Source organism: Haemaphysalis longicornis, unplaced genomic scaffold (assembly GCF_048455015.1).
Source record: "Haemaphysalis longicornis isolate Haplotype H1 unplaced genomic scaffold, Haemaphysalis longicornis Haplotype H1 scaffold_1, whole genome shotgun sequence".
NCBI lineage: Eukaryota > Metazoa > Arthropoda > Arachnida > Ixodida > Ixodidae > Haemaphysalis > Haemaphysalis longicornis.
The window spans coordinates 127,033,703-127,057,313 of record NW_027526203.1 but is presented as its reverse complement, the minus strand read 5'-3'; the positions used below and the strand labels follow the sequence as shown (position 1 = coordinate 127,057,313).

Below are 23,611 nucleotides of genomic sequence, written 5' to 3'. Positions count from 1 at the left end.
AGAGGGAAATGAGGGTAGCGGACTTCACTGCCCGCGAGTCCCAAGCAGATTCTCGGAGGAGGGGCAGGCAACAACGGCGCGTGAACAAAGGGCATCCCCTCGAGCGAAATGACAGCCGGAGCGGCCCAGAAGCGCGGGCCGTTGGGCGCTCCGCTGCGCGCAACTAGCACTGAGCACTGCTGCGATCGTCGGCGGCGGCCCGGAGAGCGATGGCTGCCGATGCTGAGGACACCAGAGATGCGGCTGAAGAACGGGCGGCGGCGGAAGCGGCTTCTTCTCTCCTCTGCACCACGCCACGGCGGGGGAGGACGGCGGCCGAGGGGAGCAGTTCTAATCGCGTTCCTGGAACCCCGGAGCCTTAGCCACAACACTACCGCCACGCCCTCGCGCGGCCGGCTGTCCCTTCTCCCCTTCCCTCGGCTCCAGGCGGCGGCCGCAAACACAGGCCGCGAGTCTCCCTTGAAGAGCCGCAGACGGGAGTCGGAAGCCATTGCGGCGACAGCTATACCAGCAGACGGATGGCTCGCCCCTCGTCGTCTGCCCCAGGGCCCGCCGCGGCCCACAAGGCGCTCGGCTGCCTCCTGCTCGCGTCCCTGGCCGCCGTCGCCTGCGCGCAGCAGCACCACCACCACCAGCCGCAGCAGCACGGCCGGCCCTCTCCGCGGGGCCTGTGCTACGACCGCTACAACCGCGCCCAGCGCTGCATCCCGGAGTTCGTCAACGCCGCCTTCAACGTCCGCGTAGAGGCCACCAACACGTGCGGCCTGCGCGAGCCCACCAAGTACTGCCCGCAGACGGACGTACCGGGCGCCACCAAGACGTGCGAGGTCTGCGACTCGACCAAGCCGCACCTGGCGCACCCGGCAGACTACCTCACGGACTTCAACAACAATGACAACACGACCTGGTGGCAGAGCGAGACCATGCTCGAGGGCATCCAGTACCCCAACCAGGTCAACCTCACGCTGGACCTCGGTCAGTGAGCACGCCTCCCTCAATTATTAGCGGTAGAGCATGGGCCGTGTCTAGATAAAGGCAGGATCCGCTTGCTATCATTTGTGCTCCTTTGGCTCGCGGAAGTGGCTCGTAAATCGTTGTAAAGAGCGCTGTTGTACGTTTTTTTTTTTTTGTTTGTTAATATTTCCCAAACGTCCCGCTATCTCGCTTATGCAATTCTACCTCAACCGCCAGATTCGAATTCGGCCTCCATCCAGAAGGTAGCAATAAGTGCATGAATGGGTGCGTGTTCATGCGTGGATGTGGTTATTACACATTGCTGACGACAACAGCCACCAAAGTGCTGTAACCACGTCCACACTAGAGCTTCTAAACTGGAAGTGAAGCGAAAAACTTCGTCATTACGCTTGTCACATGCCGCACAAAAGTTAGGGTCTGCAAAACACTTTCTTGGCGAACGGAAATGATAACAGAACGAAGGACGACAAAGGAAACTAAAGTTCCCTTTGGAACTTCACAAGCCGTAATGAATGCATGTGGGTCTTTTTAGTGTTTCTTTTTTTTTTTTTTTTTCATATCATGCAACTGTTGATTTCGCTCTCGATTGACAGGGCCTGTCGCCTACAGCGGTAAATTGAACGCGGAAGCCAGAGCAGATTGGTTTTATTTTCTTTTTCGTATTCGCTTTCCGTACAATTGTTTGCCTTATCACTCCGTAGCAGATTCCGTCCTCATGAGCGGTGCTTCTGTTAGCGCTCGACGTCTACTCGCGTGAGTCACGCACTTTTTTTTCATGGATAATTCTGATTCCCAGCGCAACGTACGGCGGTTCTCATGCAAAGCATCCCTACAAGTCGTTTCTCACGTCCGTGCAACAGTCCACGCGGGTCGTTTTATCTCCCGGCTGTGGTTTGGTTTCACCATGTAACGCGGTTCATCTATAGGCCTCGGCCGTGTACAGTCGCACGGCGGGCGAGCCCTGCTGCCAACTCGTACCTCTATAGAGCTGGGAAATGCAGCGGTGACACAGTTGACGTTGTCGGGAGCGATAAAGCATACTGTGCATTGGGGGGGCTGCTGGATCGTTCCTTGACAGCGAGACATGTTATAAACTATTGATGATGTTCGTCTACTGGTTCGCGTGGTCTACGGTTTGCATCTTATAACGTATGTGACGGGTGAGCCCAGCGGACTGGACGTAAATGATTTAACTGTAATTGTGCATCATACCGCCTGAACAAAAATTTAAATATATGTGAACCGAGGAAATTAAAAGGAAAGAGTAAACGCGACTCACCCTGTGACAAAAAACCGAAGCTCGTACGTAGTTGACCCAAGATTAGTATAACAACGTAGTACGAACCTGCTTGTGTTTTGCCGTATTCTCTTACCACCGCTGAAGCCTTAAAAAATGCAACTACCCCGCGAAACGTTGCGAAAAAAGGCTCGTATTTTCACACGCCAGTGTGGAGAAGACCTGTTCGTTACTTTGATTGCGTGTGTCGTTCTTGTACTAGGTGAGCTTTCCCCGATGAAAAAATTCAGACACACCGAATACTGCTTATGTGTTGTAATGCGAAAGCATTACATTTTATTTTAAGCAATGCGATGACTAAAGTATTGACCCTTTATGCAATCATGACGTGGCGCGGAGAGTGCATTGCAGGAGGACACAGCTCCGATAAAAAGTATTGTTTTATGTCATTATCATTTCCATAATTCCTTTTTTTTTTTTTGCGCAAGTACGCCTTTCGGCGTAAACTAAATGAAATCGATCAGTCCCGTCTCCACAATCAAATTTAAGGGGGTAGGGGGGGGGGGGGGGATGGTATTGGGGACCGTGCGTCCAGCGGCGAATGTCACTTGGTCGTCCTCGGGGATACCCCAGAGCCCCTCATGGGCCGAACTTATGCTGACTGAAGACCCAGACATGTGCGTCGTTTTTTCGTCCCCCTGGTAAAAAAAAAATGAGGCACTTGGGCAATCGCCCTTGTTGGACCTACATGTGCGCTATTAGCGTAAACGTTTCTTACTTGTGTAACTAGCATGCGCAGATTACAATTCCTGTAGGCCTCAGTACATGTCTCTACCACATGTTTCGAAATCCACGACGCTTTAACTAGGTCCACCTTTTGTCGGCTGCTCCCGAGGATCGGTTGAGGTGCAGATAATGCGTGGTAGTTGCGCCTTCCGAAGGCCCCCGTCTTCGATTCCAGACCATCAAACGTTCTTTCCTTTAGTTTGAATCTCCTTGCTCTGTCGGCCATACTTAGAACCATGCTTCGGTCACGCCGACGCTGTACGCCGGTTTTTCGCGTAATGGGGCACTCAAGGCTTTTTCTTAAAAAAATATTTTGTGATTCTAGAACAGCCCGGGATTTTGTTTTGCACGGGTCTCGTTTTCGTTTTACACAGGCCTTCTCGTTAAGTAAAGTGTGTGGTGCTATCTGTCATATATATAATAGTATTACGGTACTACTTTTTTGGAATGAATAATAAACTGAAATCAGGTCGTTTTACAAAACCTTCGTTCGGGTAACACCTGCTTTAACTGTTGGCTTTGGAGTTTTTATCTTGCATTATTATTGTTTGGCAAATGTTCCGCGCTTTTCTTTTTCCTTATTACTGGAGATGGTTATTTTTTTGGTCAATAATCATTAGCCTGTACGAGTATACGCTTCCCTTTGTTTTTTGTGATTCCGAACGTGCTGGAATCGATATAAGAATGAATAGGTGCTGCTCACAACTCTTCAGTATACAGCGACATCGACATAGCCGCAGTGCAGTTTGGAACACGTGTCTCTATCTTGTGCGAGCAAGTTAGTTGTACTTGACACCTTGCCCAGTAGGTATTGGTCGTTTATACTGTGCACAAGCAATTGTTCGTGTTAATCAAGGCAACGAGAATTTCGCAGCCGCACATTTCCGAAACGAAATATCGCTTTTATGCATCGCAATTACTCAATCGGGGTTTATCTTCCAAATTTCTGTATAATTGAATTAATTTTATTTTGTTTTCACCTTTGTTTTTATGGGGAACAATTGAATGCTCAACAATTCTCGAACGTTCTGAATAAGAATGTTAGCTTACTAATGATCAAAGACTAGCCAATTGATGGACCCGAGCGACGAGTGCGTCTCCATGAATAATGCGACGTTTAAATCGCCATTCCCTAAAGGCCCGTTCACACTTGCGACGAAAGCGAGCGAAAGCGACGAGAATTCTGTCGCGCGACGAAAATCTGTCCCGACCATTCGACAAAAACGATCGTCGCGCGGCAAAGCGACGGAATTCCCGTCGCTTTCGCTCGCTTTCGTCGCAAGTGTGAACGGGCCTTAACAGTGGAACCATTGAGCGAACGACCTGTACCTCTCAGTTTTTATTTCTGTGCAATACATCGGGTAGCTCTTGATGCAATTGACATGTAAAAGACAACTAAATTAAAAATTTCACTTTCCTGTGTCATGGATAACTTGAGCTGGAAATGTTTGATCAACGAAATGTTCGATAACCCGCTGGCCCGCTGAGGGACATTAGCACGCTGCCTTCCTGAAGACTGGAAGGCATGCTCGTCCCGTTGAATTTCGACCAGTTTCACTTCTGGGATAGATAGTTTACTCCCATCCTGGAAAGTTTCCCACGGACTGCGACTCGTTTTTTTCTGCTACACCAAACAGGACTTCCGAGACAATCCTCCATCGCCCTGTATCACTCCGTGACTCGCCATATGCCGCGATCTGCGTGTCACTGTACACACGCCGTGGCTCTCTGGCAGAGCACATATTCCTTAATGTCTCCGAGGCTTTCGATAAAGTGTCTCACGAACTGCTTTTTCTTTCGCAATTACCCAGTTGCTACGAATGTGCGTGATTGGTTGCGTTTTTCTTTTTTTTTTTTCTTGCCGGCATATCTCATTTTCTACCCACAAATAATGTATACTCAAAGCTTTCCTCAGTTATTTTTGCCTTGTGGCCTGCAATTTTTATCATTCGCATAAATGACCTGTCCATAAAGGCTAGTTGTTCCGTGTGTCCGACGATCCCGTTATTAATCTTGAAATCACGGGCGAATTCGACGATTCCCTTATTCACCGAGAGTGAGAGAGAGCTGGCAAAAAAGTTTGAGTATAATCAGGAGCAGGACCATGCTGGTCATGAATTTAATATATCTTTTTGCCGATGTTCAACGTCGAAACTTTGTGGGAAGGGGGCGCCCCACTAAGTGCTATCGCGTTAAAAAGATAACGTGGTCGTCTCGCAGGGTTCTTCGTAATAATTCCAGTTCTATTCGCGGTGTCCTTTCTCCTCAGTGATTTTGAAGCGATGCCTGTGGGAAGCAACATTCGAACTGATTCGCTGCTTTGCGCGCTGCACCCGACGTACGCGCAGATGGTTTGAGCAACGCGCGGTTCAAACGGCGGTTCATATGTAACATCCCGGTTAGAAAGGGACGCGCAGTAGTTTTAACTCTGCAACAGGGCACGGCACCATGGGAGCTGCACAGTTGCAGAGGGATTCTGCCAGCCTCTGCACCACCGTGGACAAGACGTCAGGTTAAGAATGAACACAGAGCCCCTAAAGCGGGGCGCCCTGGGCGTCATGACACTTAAAAAAAAATAACAAAAGCTCGCATATTCGGACTCCAGAGCATGTTAAACAAACCGCACAGGCCTGCGTTCACTTGAAACCTGGCCAGTCAGTGCGCATCATTTTTTTAACTCCAGTGAGTTACTGTCTACTCACTAACAGGCCGTCGCAGACGGTCATGAAATACCAGAGAGTCAGTGGCGCGATTTTGCGGGGCATCACATTACGCAAGCGTCCGCAGCTCCCAAAGTTTCGGAATCGTGCGCTATCGCTTGCCCTGCTCCAAGGCCACAGCACAGTCAGCGCTAGCAATCACCAGAAAGCCTCTCGTTTTAATGGGAAAGCATTACTCGGCGAAACCACTGGGGTTCCGTGTCATTCGATCGGTCGTCTGTAACCGCGTAAGATATACTTGCCAAACTCATCACGTGAGTAGTGGTCGCACGTACAAAAAGGAGGTATCGATTGCAAGTGCTTGGGAACAAGAGTTCACCGGCTGATGACCACATCGTGGCGTAGCTATGACGTGTTGCAGTATCAGTTATAAGTCGGAGTGAGGTCAGCTATCTGAAGGAAGTAAAAATAAAAGGCACTTAAGGTGCAGCGAATGGAAATGCACAATCCATGTTTGGATATTTAAACCGTTAAGCATAAAATAGGTCTTCAGAGCACGAACGAGCAACCTGCCGTGGTGGCTCAGTGGCTATGGCGCTGTGCTGCTGAGCCCGATAACGTGTTCCATCCCATCCGCGGCGGTTGTTTTTCAGATGGGGGCAAAAAAAAAAAGAACAAGAAAAAAAAAACGCCGGTGTATCGAGATTTCGGGGCAACTTAATAGATCCCCAGGTGGTCTAGATTAAAATCCCTGATCCTCCACCATGGCGCGCCTCATAGTCCAGATGTAGCTTCAGTTCTTAAAGCACCAAAATTTGGAAAAAAGTAAACGAGATCAATTATAGTATTCCCGGGAGCGGAGTACCACGCACGTAATGATAGTTTTCTGATAAGTTACGGCTAGTTGTAGTCGGGTGCGGATCCTGGGGGAATGTCCGAACGTCCGAACGATCACCGGGCGATTTCATCGCCGCTAAAAGAAAAAAAAAAGATACCGGGTGTTTCAGAAACGGTGTTTCCCAGGTTCTGCCAGGGGTTGCGGCTGTTGTAGAATCAAAGCTTGGTCGTGAGGACATGCTGGCCATAACCAGGCAAGGTCACCTGTTTAGGGCTGTATATATCGTCGCGGTCATCATTATCTACTGCGAGGGCGGCTAGACATATTTATTTGTTTGTTTAGTTATTCATTTATTTATACAGGTACCTACATCGCCTTAACGGGCATTATTGTAAGGGGGAGAACAAGCTAAGGAATACAATACAGTTGGTATAACAATAAAAAATGGTTGCGGGTAAAAGGCGATATGGTTGAAACAACAAAGTGTTGATTTACACTGCCTTAAAAAAAGGCATCACATTGTAAATACAAAGCAAAAACGCAAAAAGAGAAGAGTGCTATCGGTTACACAGGGCAATAAAATAAAATAACAAGTACTGGACGCTTCAAAAATGTACAGTAATGATTAGTTCAACAAAAAATTGGGCAAATTTTTAAGAAAAGATGAGGGAGGCGCAATTTCCTCTGGCAAGCCGTTCCACTCATGCGTGGTCCTAGAAAAAAAGGCGTATTTGAATGCGTTGATCCTTGACCTTGAATGCGTTGAACACGCAGTTTTAAAGAATGGTCAGTACGAAGTGACACATAGGTAGGTAGTTTTATATACTGCTCCTTGCGATGCCTGTTCTGTTCATGAATATGCTGTAAAATAGGGACAGTCTTAGGTATTTTCGCCGGTCAGCTAGCAGATGCCATTGTAATCGTGAACGAATGTCGCCTGATCTTACGGTGAAGTTATAATTGCTTGCCACAAAGCGTGCTGCTCGTGCCTGTACACGCTCTTAGGGCTTCTACATTTGATTTGGTTGAGGGGTCCCAGGCACTGCAAGCATATTCTAGTATGGGACGCACAGTGGACGTGTATAGTGTTTCTTTCAACTTAGTTGGTGCCTGTCTAAAACTGAAAAAAATTTAGCGCGCGACTAGCCTTTAATGTTAAGTAATTAATATGAGCGTTCCACGACAGGTTGCGAGAAAAAATGATCCCTAGATATTTATATTCTGCTGGAACAGGCAAGGTAGCCCCGGCCGTGACGTAATTTGAAATCCGAGGCTGTTTTTTGTTCGTAAATCTCACCAATTTACACATCAACATATTTAATGTCATTCTCCACGAATCACCAAGAAACTACGGAGTTCAGGTCATTCTGCAGTTGAACGGTGTCCGCTTCACAGGTGATGTTACCGTAAATGCAGCAATCATCAGCGTACAATCGAACACGGCTAGAGAGAGATATTGTCAGAGATATCATTTATAAAAATAAGATAGAGCAGGGGCCCCCAAAACAGACCCTTGCGGCACTCCTGACAATACACCGACGCTTGATGAGCACGTACCGTCAAGAATAACGCACTGCTGTCTTTCCTACAGGTACGCTTCGATCCACATGAGAAGGGCATTGGGTACGCCAAGACAACGAAGCTTTTGCAACAACAACACATGTGACACGGAATCAAATGCCTTCTGGAAATCCAGAAATATGCAGTCAACCAGAAGGCCTGAGTTAATAGAAGCTGCAAGGTCGTGCGTAAACTCGACCAGTTGTGTATCGCATGAAAAACCCGCCCTGTAACCGTGTTGCAATGGGGAAAAAAAGTTATTTCTTTGTGGATGATTCGTTAAGTTTCTATAAATGATATTTTTTAGTGTCTTGCAGCACACGCTTGCCAAAGAAATAGGCCTGTAGTTACACTTTTTTTGTTTTATACCCGCTTTTATATACTGGAGTTACTTTGGCATTTTTCCAATCAGCTGGTAAAACGCATTGTTCAAGCGACATTTTTGTACATGAGTGTTCAAAAAGGGGCGATAGACACTGCGGAGTTTTTCAAGACGAAGTTGAATATGCAATCAGGACCAGGAGCAGAGTGAACATTTATTTTTTCAAACAAGAGCACGACTCCGCGTTCGGAAATTTCTATCTCGTTCATTTGCGGGAGCGCGCCAACATTCTGGTATACACTACGTGTGTTAACTGGCTGCGAGAACACAGACTGAAAGTATGTATTGAAACCCTCAACTTTGGCTTCCGTGTTAGAGTCGTAATTGATCCCGTCCATGATGTCAGGAATGGTGGATCTGGAATTACTTTTTATTTTCCACGTATTTCCACACTTCCTTAGGGTTGCTTTTAAGTTTCTCGCCCAGGTCGCAAAGCTACATTTCTTGTGCTCTGCGCATAGCTTTTGTCACCATTTTGCCTATCTCCTTCATTTTTGAAAGCAACGCAGGATCAGGCACGCGGCAATACTTTCGATACAACCGATTCTTTCTATTTATCTTTGATCGGAGTTCCCTACTGAGCCATGGCTTATCATTGCGTCGCTTGGCCGAAATGATACGGAAGGAATGAAAGTTTGGGCCAAGGACAATATCTTTGTTTCGAAGAAATTCCAGTGCGCATTCATGTCTAACGATGAACTATGCGATTAGAACTCGGGAAAAATGCATCTAGTTCATAAGAGAACACTTTGCGGGGTGCCGCAGCGCGGCGGTGTTTAGCACTACAAGACATTTTAGTGACAACGACGTCAAGATCGCTGATACCAGGGACTGTGACAACAGAGGATACAAGATCCGGTTCACTGCATAAAAATAAGTCAAGTATGTTTTCACTGTCACCACCTATTCGTGTTGGCGTTTCCACTAATTCAAATAGTGAGTGGGAATTAATCATCTCCCTAAAGGCAGTATATAGGAAAGATGTTGTGTTTAACATGGGTTTAAATGACTTCCATTCTACATCCGGGAAGTGAAAATCGCCTCCGAGAATCACGTGCGTTGTTTGCAAACTTAATAAAACGTTGCTCAAATGAAAGAGAGGATGGGTCGTTCTTTAACCGGGCGGCCTATAAAATGAGTCAATGGCAACGGAAGAACCGTTTTGTAGCAACATTTTACACCATACAGTTTCGCAGGAATCGGTTTCGACGCTTATAAAATTGCTAGCTATGCTATCATGAATGAGAACAAATACACCATCACCATGCCAATTACGGTCTTTCCAATATACTGTATAGCCTGAGGGAAACATTTCGCTGTCGCTGATTGTGTTGTTGAGCCATGATTCTGTTCCAATGACTACGTGCGGAGTTGTTAATTCTATCAACGAGGCGAACTCTATAGTTTTATTTTTGAGGCTTCTGCAGCTAACTACAATACAGACGAAACCGTGTTTACCGGATGGTTTCTTTTTATGGTAAGCTGCATTCGGTAGTGGCTATCGAGTATCCCTGGTCACGGTGTCGGTTTCAGCATTATATACAAAGGTTTGGTTGCCTATTTTCAGTTTATTAAATCACAACTTGTATTCTGCTTCACGGTCTTTGGCGAACGGAATCAGCTTCTTCCTTTCCAGTCTAACTTTACTGGAATAGTCCTCACTTAACGCAAACTCAGTTCCTTTCAGCCTTGCGGCAACAGCAAGTACACGTTCTTTGTCTTTAAACGATAAAAACCTCAGAATTATGAGCCTTGCCTTTGCCGCTGTGTAGCGCCCCAGCCTGTGGGCTCTTTCAATGGCAGCAGTGCAGATTGCCAAGTTTAGTTTTCCGGAGCGAAAGAAAATCACTCGAGCCTCCGACTGAGCCCACGCTTCATTTACAGTATCTTGAAGGCCATAAACTATAAAATTGTTTCTTCTAGATCTGCTATCTAGGTTCTCATGTGAGTTCCGTAATTTGGCGCAGATATCAGCAAGATATTCATTTTGAGCGAGTAGTTGCGTTACGTCATCCTGTAAAGGGGATACGTTTTCTTCCACGAACTTGACCTTTACTGCCAGTTGCGATAGCTTTTGTTCGAGTGCTTGTTGGTCGGCTCGAATGGAACGAGTCCCCGAAAGAATTTCAGTCTGTTGTTGTTGCATTGGCCGTGGTGTCGTGATGACATCAAACATCTCTTTTTCCTGTTCGGGTGTCAGAGGGCCCGGGTTTTGTTCTACATCTCCCGAAAGAAGCAGCAACATTCGAGCAATACCCACGCATGACAAAAATTTTGCACCCAGCAGGAGAACATTTCGAACAATCGTAGTCGACATATGAGCCGCTCCCGAATTGCGACAATACCGAACAGTTTGTGAACTTTTAGCAAACCCGTTGGTCTTAGTGACCTTTTTTGTGTTCTTTTAATCGTTTTTCGTGGAAATAGGCGCCAAATGAAATCATATTGGGGTCGCAAACCACCGCCTCAGTGTCACTCAGTGGCAGTGCCCCCTCCCTTCATCCATCCATTCACAACTCCTACATGTTAAAGATGTAACAGGAGGAAACAATACAGGGACAAATTTCCTTCCTGAAATGGAATTACGGGACCGTTTTAGTGCGCGCTGATGGACGTCGAGCTAAGAGGTATTCAAGGTGATTTTGTTTGGGAATTCTTTGCGAAGCAGCCTTTCGCGCTCTCGCAGGATGACATTCACAGGCCAATTGGGAACTGTCAGAACTCTTGCGCTGACGCGAATTTGACGTTCAGCTTTCACCGGCAGCAGTAAGCAAGGCGTCTTCGGCTGTCCTAAAGTCGCTGTCGACGCCACCCGCGCTCAAGGCATCTTGGACTGAGGACGTCTCCTTAAGGCTTCGATACAAGCTCATCTGTTGCTAATTCAATAAATGTTCGTTTATTACCCCTCTTTCGAAGCACCTCTCGAGCAGCCGTCAGGAATAGCGAGTCCAGCTCCTTTTGTGTGAAGTCAAATTATTCATCGTTACTACATTACATCGTACATTATCGGGATTCGTAAAGACGGTTTATTTTGTGAATGCAAAATATGACGACAGTCGAACATGTCGAACACCGTATTTTCACGATTCGAAAGGACCCCCGATTGTAACGTCCACGCAAGTGTACGTAGGAAAATTCAAAAAAAAAAAATACTTTGTCGTCGATTCTATTGCGCAGACATGACACTACGTATACCTGGCAGAAGACATTTTATTTGACGCACGGAACTGCGGCAGCAATAATGCCTTGTGATTCATTAACGTGCTTAACCAGCTCCTCCTGACATTAAAACTGCACCGGGTTACATTGAAAGGGTTTACAATTAAGACAGCCTTGACCTTCATAATTTTAGACATGAAGGGCCGTTGGTTCATCCGATGCTAATTTATGAATACCGCCTGGAGGTCTTCAGGAAGTAACCCCAACCTGGGTTGAAAAATAAACATTTGATTGATCGACCGATCGATTGATTGATTGATTGATTGATTCATTGATTCATTCATTCATTGATTGATTGATTTATTCTCGAAGACGTCCGTGCTCAGGGCCGGTGAAGCCTTGCATGAAAATACGGCTCTGCTTTGTTTACGTTAAATGCCCATTCATGGCTCTGCCTAGTGTGCATGATTCTGCTCGTTTCTAACTCCAGCAGCAGAAATATGTGCAAGAGCTGGCATAAGGTATATTTACCAAGAAATTAACGGGCGAAAATTTGCTAACGTGATGTTGGCGGGCTGTTTTGAATTGGATTTGGTTAATTTTGGGTAGAGTTTGCGTTCAGGTCGATGCTGGTGGCTCCTTTGAAGCCGATTTCAGTTTTGAGCCCTGTTGTAATGCCCGCACAAATTTGAAGGCCACTTTGGGCAAACAAAAGGCACGCTTTAGAATCGTGCAAATACGGTATCGCCACTAACGGTAAACGTTTATTTAGTGGCGCACAATGAACTAAAAGGCATCCCCTTAAATAATAAAAGTTCGGAGTTACAATGGGCGTGACAGCATCATGCGGCCCTGTTCACGATCGCACGACAACTTCCTTCGCATATTTGAGCTAGAGTTATTGATGGAACATATTTCGAGGTGGACAGCTCTAATCCGGTCAGAAGGATGTTGAGCTGTGTTGCGGTACCACGCTCAACCAGAGGCAAGTATGCGTAATTAAAAGGCACAGGCCTTCCTTACCCTTACGACTCGTTAGTAATGCGCGGATCGCTACTGGAATAACGTCTGTCGGCGGCATTGTTTGCAGCGAAAAGTACTGCGTGCTTAGTAACCATACCCCACACAAATCGTAGGAAACATTACCCGGCTCCAACATACTTTATTTTCGGCTCTACGTTATCCCCCGTGGACTCCTATAGGTATTTAGGTATAAACATAACTCCCGATCTTAATTGGACACCCCACATAATAAATATCTGTAACGAAGCAAATAAAGTTCTTGGCTACCTCAGACGAAACTTGTGCCTTTCCCCTCCTCCTGTAAAACGTTTAGCCTACCTAACATTAGTACGCCCGAAACTCGAATACGCTTGCGCCGTCTGGGACCCGCACCAATCCAATCTATCTAAAATGTTGGAATCTATTCAGAATAGGGCAGCAAGGTTTATTTACTCTGATTATTCATATCACTCAAGTGTCACTAATCTGAAAAGCCAAGCACAACTTCAGAATCTAGAATTGCGACGCAAGGCCGCTAGACTAACCCTTTTTCACAAATTCTTTCATTCATCCTCTGACGCATCCAGTATCATGCCCGCACATCGAATCTCTTCTCGTACTAGCCACCGCAACACTGTTTATCCTGCGCATGCCCGTACAACTGCCCACCTTCGCTCGTTTTTTGTTCAAACAGCAAAGGATTGGAATGATCTTCCACCCGACGTCGTGCACCACTCAAGTCCGGTTCTGTTCAAAACCCACATTGAAAGAAATTTGTACCACAGCCCACCCCTCATGTAACACCCCGTACTGGGGCATTTGAGGTATAATAAATAAATAAATAAATAAATAAATAAACATTATTTGTCTATGTTGAAACTTCGAGTAATGACCGTCGGCCTGGAACTGACCGACTGACTGATTGATTGGTTGACTTATTTATTTATTGCTTGATTGATTGTGGCGTTTAACGCGCAGAAGCTACGCCTGGGCTGTGAGGTGCGCCGTAGTGGAGTGCTCCGGATTAATTTCGACCACCTGGGGATCTGTAGCGTGCGCCCAAATCTCACCACACGGTAGTTTTCGCTTTCCGCCTTCCTCTGAAAAACGCTCACCGCGGTCGGGGATCGAACCCGCGTCCTCGTGCTCAGCAGCGCAACGCCTTAGCCACTGAGGCACCACGGCGGGTCAATTTCGATAGCTGTGCTGGTACAGCAGTCGAATGAAATATTCGCATTGTTATTTTGCACGAGTGACTGCCTTACTTCAAAGAGATGTAAATAGCCGAAAATATAGTAACTTATGATTTACGACATGTTGATCTCAGTAAGCTTGTGGCTTTTCTAGTGGCTTGTATATACGCATGATGTAAGTGCAATCTAGTATCAGTGTCAATTATGGTGAAATTTCATTAGACATCCAGATTGAGGTGTTCATATATCTACAAAAATGACACTGACAACTACACCTATGTGACTGCGTGAACTCTAACGACGTGTGTAATCGCATTAATGTTTGTAATCACGAGTTCTTTTGTCCAGTTTTTGTATTGTGTGCCGCCCCTGCCACGTAACACGATCTCCACTCTCCTCTCCCACCCCTCGCGCTCTTTCCCTCCTCTCTAGCTCCCCTCAGGATGAATTGAACGAAGGTTTGTTCAATGCAATTCAATTTTCCCGCCTTCGCACTGCTCGCCCATCAGCTGTTGTCACAGCGTGCATCTTCTTTATCCTTTTAACTTATAGAACGCAGGCAGTACCGGTTGAGTACTCACATTCTCCTTGAAATGTGCCTTAGCGTTTCTTTGCGCTAAGGGATGGGGACGTGTACGACCAATGCCAGCAGTTTCGGGAGTTTTGAACGGTTCCACCTAGAGTAAGCTCCCGTTCAGACGAACTCGAAGGGTCACGTGAAAATGTCTTCGTACTGTAAGAGATTCCTCTGAAGCGCATGCCTTTTGCATGGTGCGCGTTACAAGAGAACAAAAATGTTGCTCCTCTTAACCATGGTGTTCGTCTTAAGCGGAGTGTACTGACGTATTGTTTCAACCTTTTGCCGGGAGGCTGAATAGAGTTACAGATAGATAGACCACAATTTTCACGTTTGAGTAGCCCAAGAAAGACTGTAGTCTTTAAAAAAAAGTGATTGCAAGGTATACGCATTCGAAATGCCCGTAGCAACCCCGCCCGTTTCACGTTGGAGGTGTTCGTGATCTTGGAGGAGTGGCATTGAAACCAAACTGAGGACACGCGTTCTGAGGACAATGCCCCGCGTGAGGACATGCGGGGCATTGAATTCCAAAAAATATGGCATTATACGGGGTAATAGAGTGGCGTTACACGTTCCGTCGTGAGAGCACAGCGCTCTGGAGTATATCGTTCTTGTTTTGTTTGTGTTTTTGTAACAACACGCTGCCTCTAACGGAATATTAATGCCATGCAGAACAACAGAAACGAGAACAGGAATTGTGCACAAGGTCAATACCCCTTTTTCACGTTTTCGTGCTCTGTATAATCTTCCGTGATACCTGGTGAGCGAGAGCACAGCGCGGCCGATTGCGTAAGTCCCTTTGGCGCCTCTGCCTTTTGTTGACGTTGCTTAGGCGGTAATTAAAACGGCGAGCAAAAGGCGTTCAGAAAAGCTGCGCGCTACGAGGCGGAGGCAGGGATGGCCGGAGCTCGCCTAACCACGTCCTTTTCAAAGCCGGCAGAGCGGAAGCTTGCGTTCGGGGTGGTTTGCTGCTCGTGGCGCCGAACGAGTCTCGTATGCAGTCGGATAACAAAGCCCGTACAAACAGTGCCGATGGGGCCAGAAGGCAGACGTCGGACGGAGGAGGAGGAGGAGGGGGCCCGACTGCGGAGCCGCGAAGATAAACAATGGAGAAAACGAAAGCGGAGAAAAAGCAGACTTTGCCGTGACACACTGACAGCCCGCCGGAGAGGGGAAAGCAACAGGAACGCAGCAAAGCCGGCTGGAAGAGGGGAGCAAAAACAGCGCAGCAGTGGTGGTGGCGGAGAGGGCAGCCAACTTTTTTTTCTCCGGAGGCGTCGCTGTGGACGGCTGCCGGGGAAAGTCCTCAGATGGGCAAAAATGCGGGGAACCCTCCGCCAAACCCGACCACGTTCTTCGCCTATATTTAGAGCGGCTCGAGTGAGCGCGTTTGAGAGCCCATCATGCGCCTTTCTGCGTGTTCACGGACATCGCGCGGACTTTCTCGTCGCCGGCGCAATGCCGTGGCGTGGCTTCAGCGTATCTCTCTTCGACCGCGTCGCGCACGCGTTTGCAGCACCTTCGTTCCTCCAGCGAAGATTGTTTAGTTCCCTTTTCTCCTTCAGATTGGTTGTACCTCTTACCGATGCCTTCAACTGTGCTCATACTCTACTGGGATGCATAGTTTTGCCTGACGGTCGCCAATGCACATTCGTGGCGATAATGATTCTCCCACCCAACCGACTCGAGTGCCCGAGTGTCGATTGCCCCCGAGTGTCGTATTACGGGATCTGGTCACGCATTTTATAATGCTCACGGAAGAGGCACCAGCATGCATATGGATGTTGTAGAATACAGGTGGACACAAAGCAGGGAGTGCACCGGCGAATCCGAGAGATTTAAGACCAAAGCGTTACAATACACGTTCCGACCACAAAGCCCGCTTAAGGGGAACATGTTCCGCACCCGTCGGCCCGTATTCTGGAGGCCTTCCTTCATATCGCTGGCTGTACGCATGTCGCGCGAAAACGTATTAACTACGACGGGCCGATTGATCGCTGAATTGACCACTAAATTGACGGAGGCTTGAATCGCGAGTAATTTTTAAACCTGTTAATCGGTCAAACTAACGTCTTCTGAATGAACCACACTGTGCCCCCCTAAAATTATTCGTGAGGTTGTCTGGTATTATTCATCCTTGACCAAGTAGCCGACCTTCCATCTCGATAGTAAACTGTGAAGGCCGCACTGAGGGTCACAATGAGGAAAACCACGAGCATGCTGGTTGTAGCAAAAAAAGAACACTCGAGTGAACGAGGCAGTTTTTTATATATATAAACATATAGTGTATGCTTACACATAACTGGCCCGTATTTATGTGAACTTAACGGTATGCTTGTATGTAGAAGCATCGGATTGCGCCTTCGATGCTTTACCCGTTTAGCAACAGTTGCGGCTGTACTCTCGCTCGCTTTGTGGTGTGTTTATGTGCTTGTAAGTATATGCAATCGAAAGCTTTCTTACTGGGACCGATGGCGCCCCGTAAAAAAAAACTAATGCATTTCCCCTAATGCATTATCAAAAAAGCTGTGATAAGATAAGCTCTGATAAGACACACCGCGCGTGAAACCGGTATTCCGTTGAGTGAAAATGGGTACTTGAACATCGCGAAAAAGGAACGGTTCTAGACAAGATAACAGACGCATCGATCATGAAGAAGCAGTACAGTCGTCCACAGGCTTAGCATCACCTTTTATTTTAGCGCGGAATATCTCAATAGTTCCTAGCAAAAACTGTTCAAACTAACGTGGGGGGCTCAAGAGCCCCCTTAAACTTAAAAGAAATGCAGCAGTTGTGACTAATTACACAAAAGCAGGAGGGCAGGATAAGTGTGTAAAGCCAATTGCTCCAGCTAAGTCTGTGGACGACTTTACAATAGTACACCTTTATCTCATAAACCACTTATCGGTATGCAGATATTTCGTAGATGCGTTTACTTGTGCGCGAGAAATCGCCGCATGGGTTCGCTCTTCGTTTGCGATTTGGGTCTTGGAAGGTTTGACGATCGATTGAGCGCACTTTCAGCGAAGGCTGGACGCACTTTTAGCTTTCGCTCATCGGGCGACTTTCTTCTGAAATGGATGGTAGATTTTTGTGATCTGCTTCGGATGACCTGCGTGCATCTTTTTCTCCGCTTTCGTTATTTTCGAACGTTTCAAAACTCCTGTTTTCATTCGAAAAAAGAGCCAAAGTACTTACCCTGTGTACCCCCCCCCCCCTCCCTCACTTTGGCGCTCGAGACGGCTGGCTTTCCTTTCAGTAAGAAAATAATTAGTTGGGTGAGTCATGGCGCACATTTTAGCTTACATGTGGCTGCATTTGATCAGATGCTGGGTGTTTTTTTTATCAATGACCAATTGGCCGTACGCATCGAAAATACGGTAACATATTTCTAATCAATCCATAGCCACGTGTTAAAGCAGCATGTGCAGTTTCCTCGAGCTCATCATCACAATGCGCTTGTCGTATAGAACATTTAGTGCGTTCACAGAGTCGAAGAAAATTTACCGAGTCCAAGGAGAAGGCGTGTCGGAACACCCAACCGAGTATAAACATCAGCGATAGAAACGTGCAACGTAACTGCAACGTAATCGCGTTTGCATTTATTTGCGCTGCCAAACGCGTCTGCCGCCGCGGTGACCCTTAATTGTGGTTACCTGAAGCACTATAGAAGAACGTCCAACAACTCGCGACATCCACGAATGGACATATACTAGGGCTGGGCGTCGATCAAAAAGTTTAATCCGATTAACCGGCTTCCTTTAATCGGTTAATTAATCGATTAATCGGATGTGTTCATTCAGGTGATTAAGGTTTAAGAGACACATAATGTTCTGTTTTTCTTCACGATTGTTTTCATTTTCACGTTGTCGATGCTAGTTTGTTCAAGTCGTTTTAGACAATCAGTGATAATTCATCCAGTTGCGGAGACAAAGAAGCTTGTTAACATTCTCAGGCAGCAGACAGTTTCTTTGCTTGTTGACAGTCATCCCGGCTGTGCTGAACACACGCTCGCATGGCGTTGAAGTTACCGGAACACACAGCAGCATTTTTACACCGAAAGGAGAATGACACCAGCAGCTGAACGCAACCAGAAAAGCGCATGCGCGGAAGGCATCAAAGGCAGCTTTGTTGCCGGGAGGTCCATGGATAACTGACGAGGCGCAAATGCACGTGACACGAAAAAGTTCGAAGGCGCCAATCTTCAGCGCATATAGCGACGTCTCGACACATGCGAGTCCCCACTAGCGAGTGCTGTTGTCCGCAAGCGCATCGCAGAGCTTTCTCGCTGTGAGACGGATGTCGTCGCGGGCGGTCATTTTTGGAAAACACCTTGGGATGCAGGGTTCGTTGGCCGGCGTACAATGGTGCTGTGCAGTCTACTCTTTGAGAGCGCAAATTCTTCAAACAGCCGCCGCCGATCACTTCCGCTGCGAGGGTTGTTTCTATTAGCACGTTGTTTCGGTTAAACGAACCCCCAAACAGCATTTTCTTCTCCGAGCTGCGCGGCGTGAACAGCACGGCGTTCCCCCTTCGCCTGCGGAACTGACAGCGACGGTCTGGACAAAGGCAACGCGGTCGTTGAGGGTGGCGGCCACTAATCGAAAGGAGAAGGCTGGTAGGCACGAAAATTTAAGGAGGCAGCTAGCTAAAGGGACGAAAAATGGTGTGCAGTAGACACGCGTTTTATGTTAATTCATATTATTTGAAAACTTCAATAATCTTACACATCTTAGCTTTTTTTTTGTAGACAATAGCCAACGACTGTTGCTTTCCCGCACCGTATAGCAAATTAATAAAATGTTTATCCAGTTTGCCACTTTTTGGATATCTGCATTTTTTCCACGTAGACCATCGAAAAGTGATAGCTACCACCACCTTGCTGAGAGTTGAGAATTTTCTGGCTCCTTTTTAAACGTTCATTTTAAGGCGATGACTTTTTTTTTACTACTTTCGGCATTTCCTCGGCGACTTTTGCTTCTGAAGACCTGGCACAAGCCCTGGCACAAGCCGCTCTCGAATTCCGGATGGTTGGTTGAGCCCGGTTCATCTTGCACCCCCACCACTGAACTAAGCAAGGAAAAAGTAACCTGGCGTCGATACAAATATATGGTAAGCTACTTCATAAATTTTAACCCACCCAATACCCTCAATACTGCTGTTTCTGTCCTGCCCCCTGCACCCTATACCATCTGGTCTGGGAATGCAGCGGCACAGCAGCCGTACCCCCTCACTCCCAACCCCAGAGCAGTGGGAAAGCCTGCTGACCAGCCCGAGCCTTGAAGACCAGAAGAGCTGGGGCGCCTCCGGCAGGTAGAGCGCGAGGACTCCTGGACGGAGAAGTCCCCTCACCGGAGAACGGCCATCACACCTTCCGCTTTGCTCAATAAAAGTTTTCATCATCATCATCATCATCATCATCATCCCACCTTATCGCATGTGGGCGCAACATGCGTCCCCGTAACTCCCACTGTGAAGCGGGTGATCCCGTACTAACTGAATGACCGTACTGTGACGTCCCACTGACCGGAGCCCAAAGCCTGCAACGCTATCACTCGCCTTTACCGCCCGACCGTCAACCGCCCTTCTCACGTTCGCTCACCCAGCCGCACCCTGCGAAAGGAACCTTGTGTGATACTCTCGGCGATTAAATCCGCTCCCATTCACGCCTCGAGTTCATTCACAGAGACTCCTGCACGCGTAATTCGATACGTTCCCCGCCGGCTCATGCCGAAAGCGCCCGGCCCTGACTCTTTGTGGGTCCCTTTATCGGGAGTGGCGCTGACGTGTCTCTTATCTGCCGCTGCACCACCGTATCTGTAAGGCGACATCGCATCGGCGCCTTCGAGATGGAGCAATTCCTTCCAGCGGTACGCACACGGGCGCCCCTCCGGGCGGGAGCAGCCGGCACCATAGCCGTCGGCGTCACCTCGTCGTTATCGGCCACCCTCCCGGGGGGGAGGGGGGGGGGGGGGGGAGATCGCGCGCACTTGACACCGCGAGTGCCCCTTATGTAAGAACCACATATCTCGGCCTAGAATTGCTCCCGCTTTTCCAGTATACCATCGCCTACTGCCACATACTCCGTGCGTAGAACGCCGTTTATAACACACTAAAGAATCTCGAGCGTACGCGTATAAAAATGACTCCTGAAAGGAGTTGCCAAACAAAACACGTCACTTGTGGTGGTGGTTGTGGTGGTGTGCTTACATACCATCATAGTCTACTTTCTAAAGTCTGCTGCAGGATAGAGGCCTCTCCCATAGGAGGAACCGCGAGTTTTTTGGCTTTCTCAGGATCAGCTTACTGCGAACTTTCCGGCGAGCTTTTTTGGCATACTTTGACTTTCTTTCAAGGTTCCGACTAATGCCCAATTCTGCATCATCCGAGTCTAATCCGAGTCTAATCCGACATCCGAGTCTGTCCCTTTTTGTCTCTTACCGCATCACCACCAGCTGAGTTCTCTGTTTGCGGGTATATTACCGATCCCGCCCCTCCGCTGCCATGGTGTTACAGTATTCGGACGGTCCACCTATTGCTGTCCGCCCTTCGCATCACGAGGGTGGCACAAGTCCATTTTTCTTTGTCTTAATTCCAGCTATGGTGGTTTTTTACGTGAGTTTTTTCGCTAATCCATAACGCTGACTCCCTGTTCCTATGCGTTGCTGCTATCACCCGTCTTTCCACAGACCTTCGGGCTCGCATATGCTTTCCTTCAGGGCACTTTCTAAAATCGCAAGGTCAGTAAAGCACTCCTTAGAATGTAGTGATGCCGAAAGCACCATTGCTGCTAATCCCTCCCGGTTAAAGAGGAACTTGCGCGGTTGGAACGCCGGCGTGAGCTCATTTCTCTTCTTCAGCTTGAAAGGATTTCTGAGCGACATTTTCGTCGGTGTAGTTCACGCCTAAGTGTGCGCCAATCACCGGTTGACGGTTCTGCGTCCACGGGTTGGGGATGGGAGGAGGGTGGCGTGCACGCACAGCTGGGCTACATGCCGCTACCGATGACATGCCCGTTGTGCTGGTGGGAGATTTAAACGTGGAAGTCTCAAGGCTCAACGCGCCCGGCCAGCTGACCTCCGTCATCGAGCGGTTTGGGTTCTGGGTTGGTAACGTGTGTCACACAAAAAGGAAGATGCCTAGGACGGGGGAGGGAGACGGACAGCGAGATGTTTGTCCGTCAAAATAAAGCTGGAGGCCCTCCAGGTTCTAGTTCGCTATGGGACGGGTGAACATCGTTCGCTTGGAGGAATAAGAGCGGAAATTGAAGAAGTGTCGGCCCAAACAGAAGCGCGAAGTGGCGCGAAAACAACGGAAAGTCGCTGCCAACGCCGCTGCCCCCTCAATCCCGCTCGTCGAGTAGCTGTGAATCCTTCCCGGACGAACAGCAACTTTCCGCTTGGAATGCCGACGTGAGCCATATTGTTCAGTTTAAAGAGCTTTGAAGCAATATTTTCGACGGTGTCTTTCACTTCTAAGCACGTGCAGCTATAGGTACCACGCCCTTACTGATGCCATGTCCGTTGTGCTGGCAGGAGGTTTAAACGTGGACGTCAAACGTCCCAATGCGACCTGTCCGGTGTCCTCAGTGGTCGAGTGGATTGGATTGGTGTGTTTGTGACGCCGCTGCTGTCACAAACGGTGCAGCCGCCACGTCAAGGGGCAGGCCGCTCCATCCTTGTACAAAAGGAAAAATATTATTATTATTATTATTATTATTATTATTATTATTATTATTATTATTATTATTATTATTATTATTATTATTATTATTATTATTATTTAGGTTGTGCGTGCGCGCACAATGTCGACATTCCAGCGATCCTACCTAGAGGCGTAGCGTCTTGAAAACCGTACTAATAACCTTCCGGCAAGCATAACTTCGAAGTAAATTACGATTGTCATTGATGATTGTTCGATTCTTTTATTAAACTTTAACCGTTTTCACAGAAGATCTCGTTGCGCCCCACGCGCAGCCACTTCTGAGCCATTTCTTGCTCAAATTTTCCCCGCCTGGGATTTGCGGCGGGCTTCACCACTTTGCGCTTGAGCCATGCGAAAAAGTCAACGCCTGCGGCTTTCTGGGGAGGCTCGTAGCAGTAACGGCGCGGGCAAGCGACTTAGGGTATACGAGCAAGCGACTTAGCGGTACGAACGATAGTACATGTTGTAAGGACAGAACGGCGCACAGAGGGCCGGCAGAAAGAAAGTACACGCGATAGCTTTAAAAGTCTTGATACTTGGGATGGTTGGTACAGGATCGAAGGGATGAAAACAGCGCGACGGGCGGGACGCAAGAAAGAAGAGACAGACACTTGCGCTAACTATCAACACGTGTCTTTATTGCTTCAGGACACCGGCTTTACACAAGCGAGGCAAACCCTACGCAACAAGAAAGAATAAAAAAGATAAAGGTGGAGTATCAATAAACTTCCAAAGCCCACAACGGTGGAAGAGGGACAACAAGTTTCAATTTAAAAAAAAAAATATGCAATCGCTTTTTCGCGCAGCGAGACACTGGGCACACTAACGAACTCATCGCCAATGCGGCGACAGCTTTGTTCGTTGGCTCATAATTCGAAGACTGTCGTTTATCGTCCGCCCTCGTTACGTCAGTGGTCACATTTGTACAAGTTTTTTGCCCTGCGGCTGGAGTCTTTCCGCGACATTCCCGGTCGTTTTGTTCGCGTTCGCATCGGGCGCATGTTTCGTGGAGCGGGGGAGCATCCGAATGCTAATGCTACCAGCGCTTCGGTTGGTTTTCGTGACGCGACGGGTGTGCTGTCTGTGTTTCGCTTTACTATTGCTATTATTACTGCTCGTTACCGTGCAACGAGGGAACGTTCCGTGAACGCAGGCAAGGCGGACGCGATTGCCGGGCGTCGGACACGAAAGGCGACGAGCGCATGTGACGGACCTCCGGTCTCGAGCTGACGGAAACAGCGGTCGTAATTGGCTTAATGACGTGGCCGCGATGGAATGGTGTCAAGGAAACGTCGGCCCACGGCGCTGCTATCCTGCTCGCTCAGCACTACGCTCGGCACCGCGGTACGAGCGAATAAATTCGAAACTGCGCTAAAAATAAAAGGAAAGCAAACCGCGGAGTGCAAACGTAAATGTGCTTCCGCCGTCCGCAGCAACTGTGAATATGGACGTATTCGAAGAAGCTAAAGCAAGGAAGGGTGGCAGCGCTCCCTAGATGACTCAGCGGTGGTGCACGTGTCTTTCGACGTCACTCCAGC

At 47.9% G+C, this 23,611-nt stretch overlaps 1 protein-coding gene across 1 annotated transcript in view; it reads left to right on the top strand.

Moving 5' to 3' along the window:
• The first annotated feature begins 393 nt into the window (after window positions 1-393).
• Window positions 394-23,611, top strand: part of LOC144149841 (laminin subunit gamma-1-like) — a 124,628-nt gene continuing 101,410 nt past the window's right edge. The window contains exon 1 of the mRNA XM_077681572.1: window positions 394-975. Coding sequence (XP_077537698.1) covers window positions 519-975 — 457 coding nt within the window. The 5' untranslated portion in view covers window positions 394-518. The remainder of the gene's footprint in view (window positions 976-23,611) is intronic.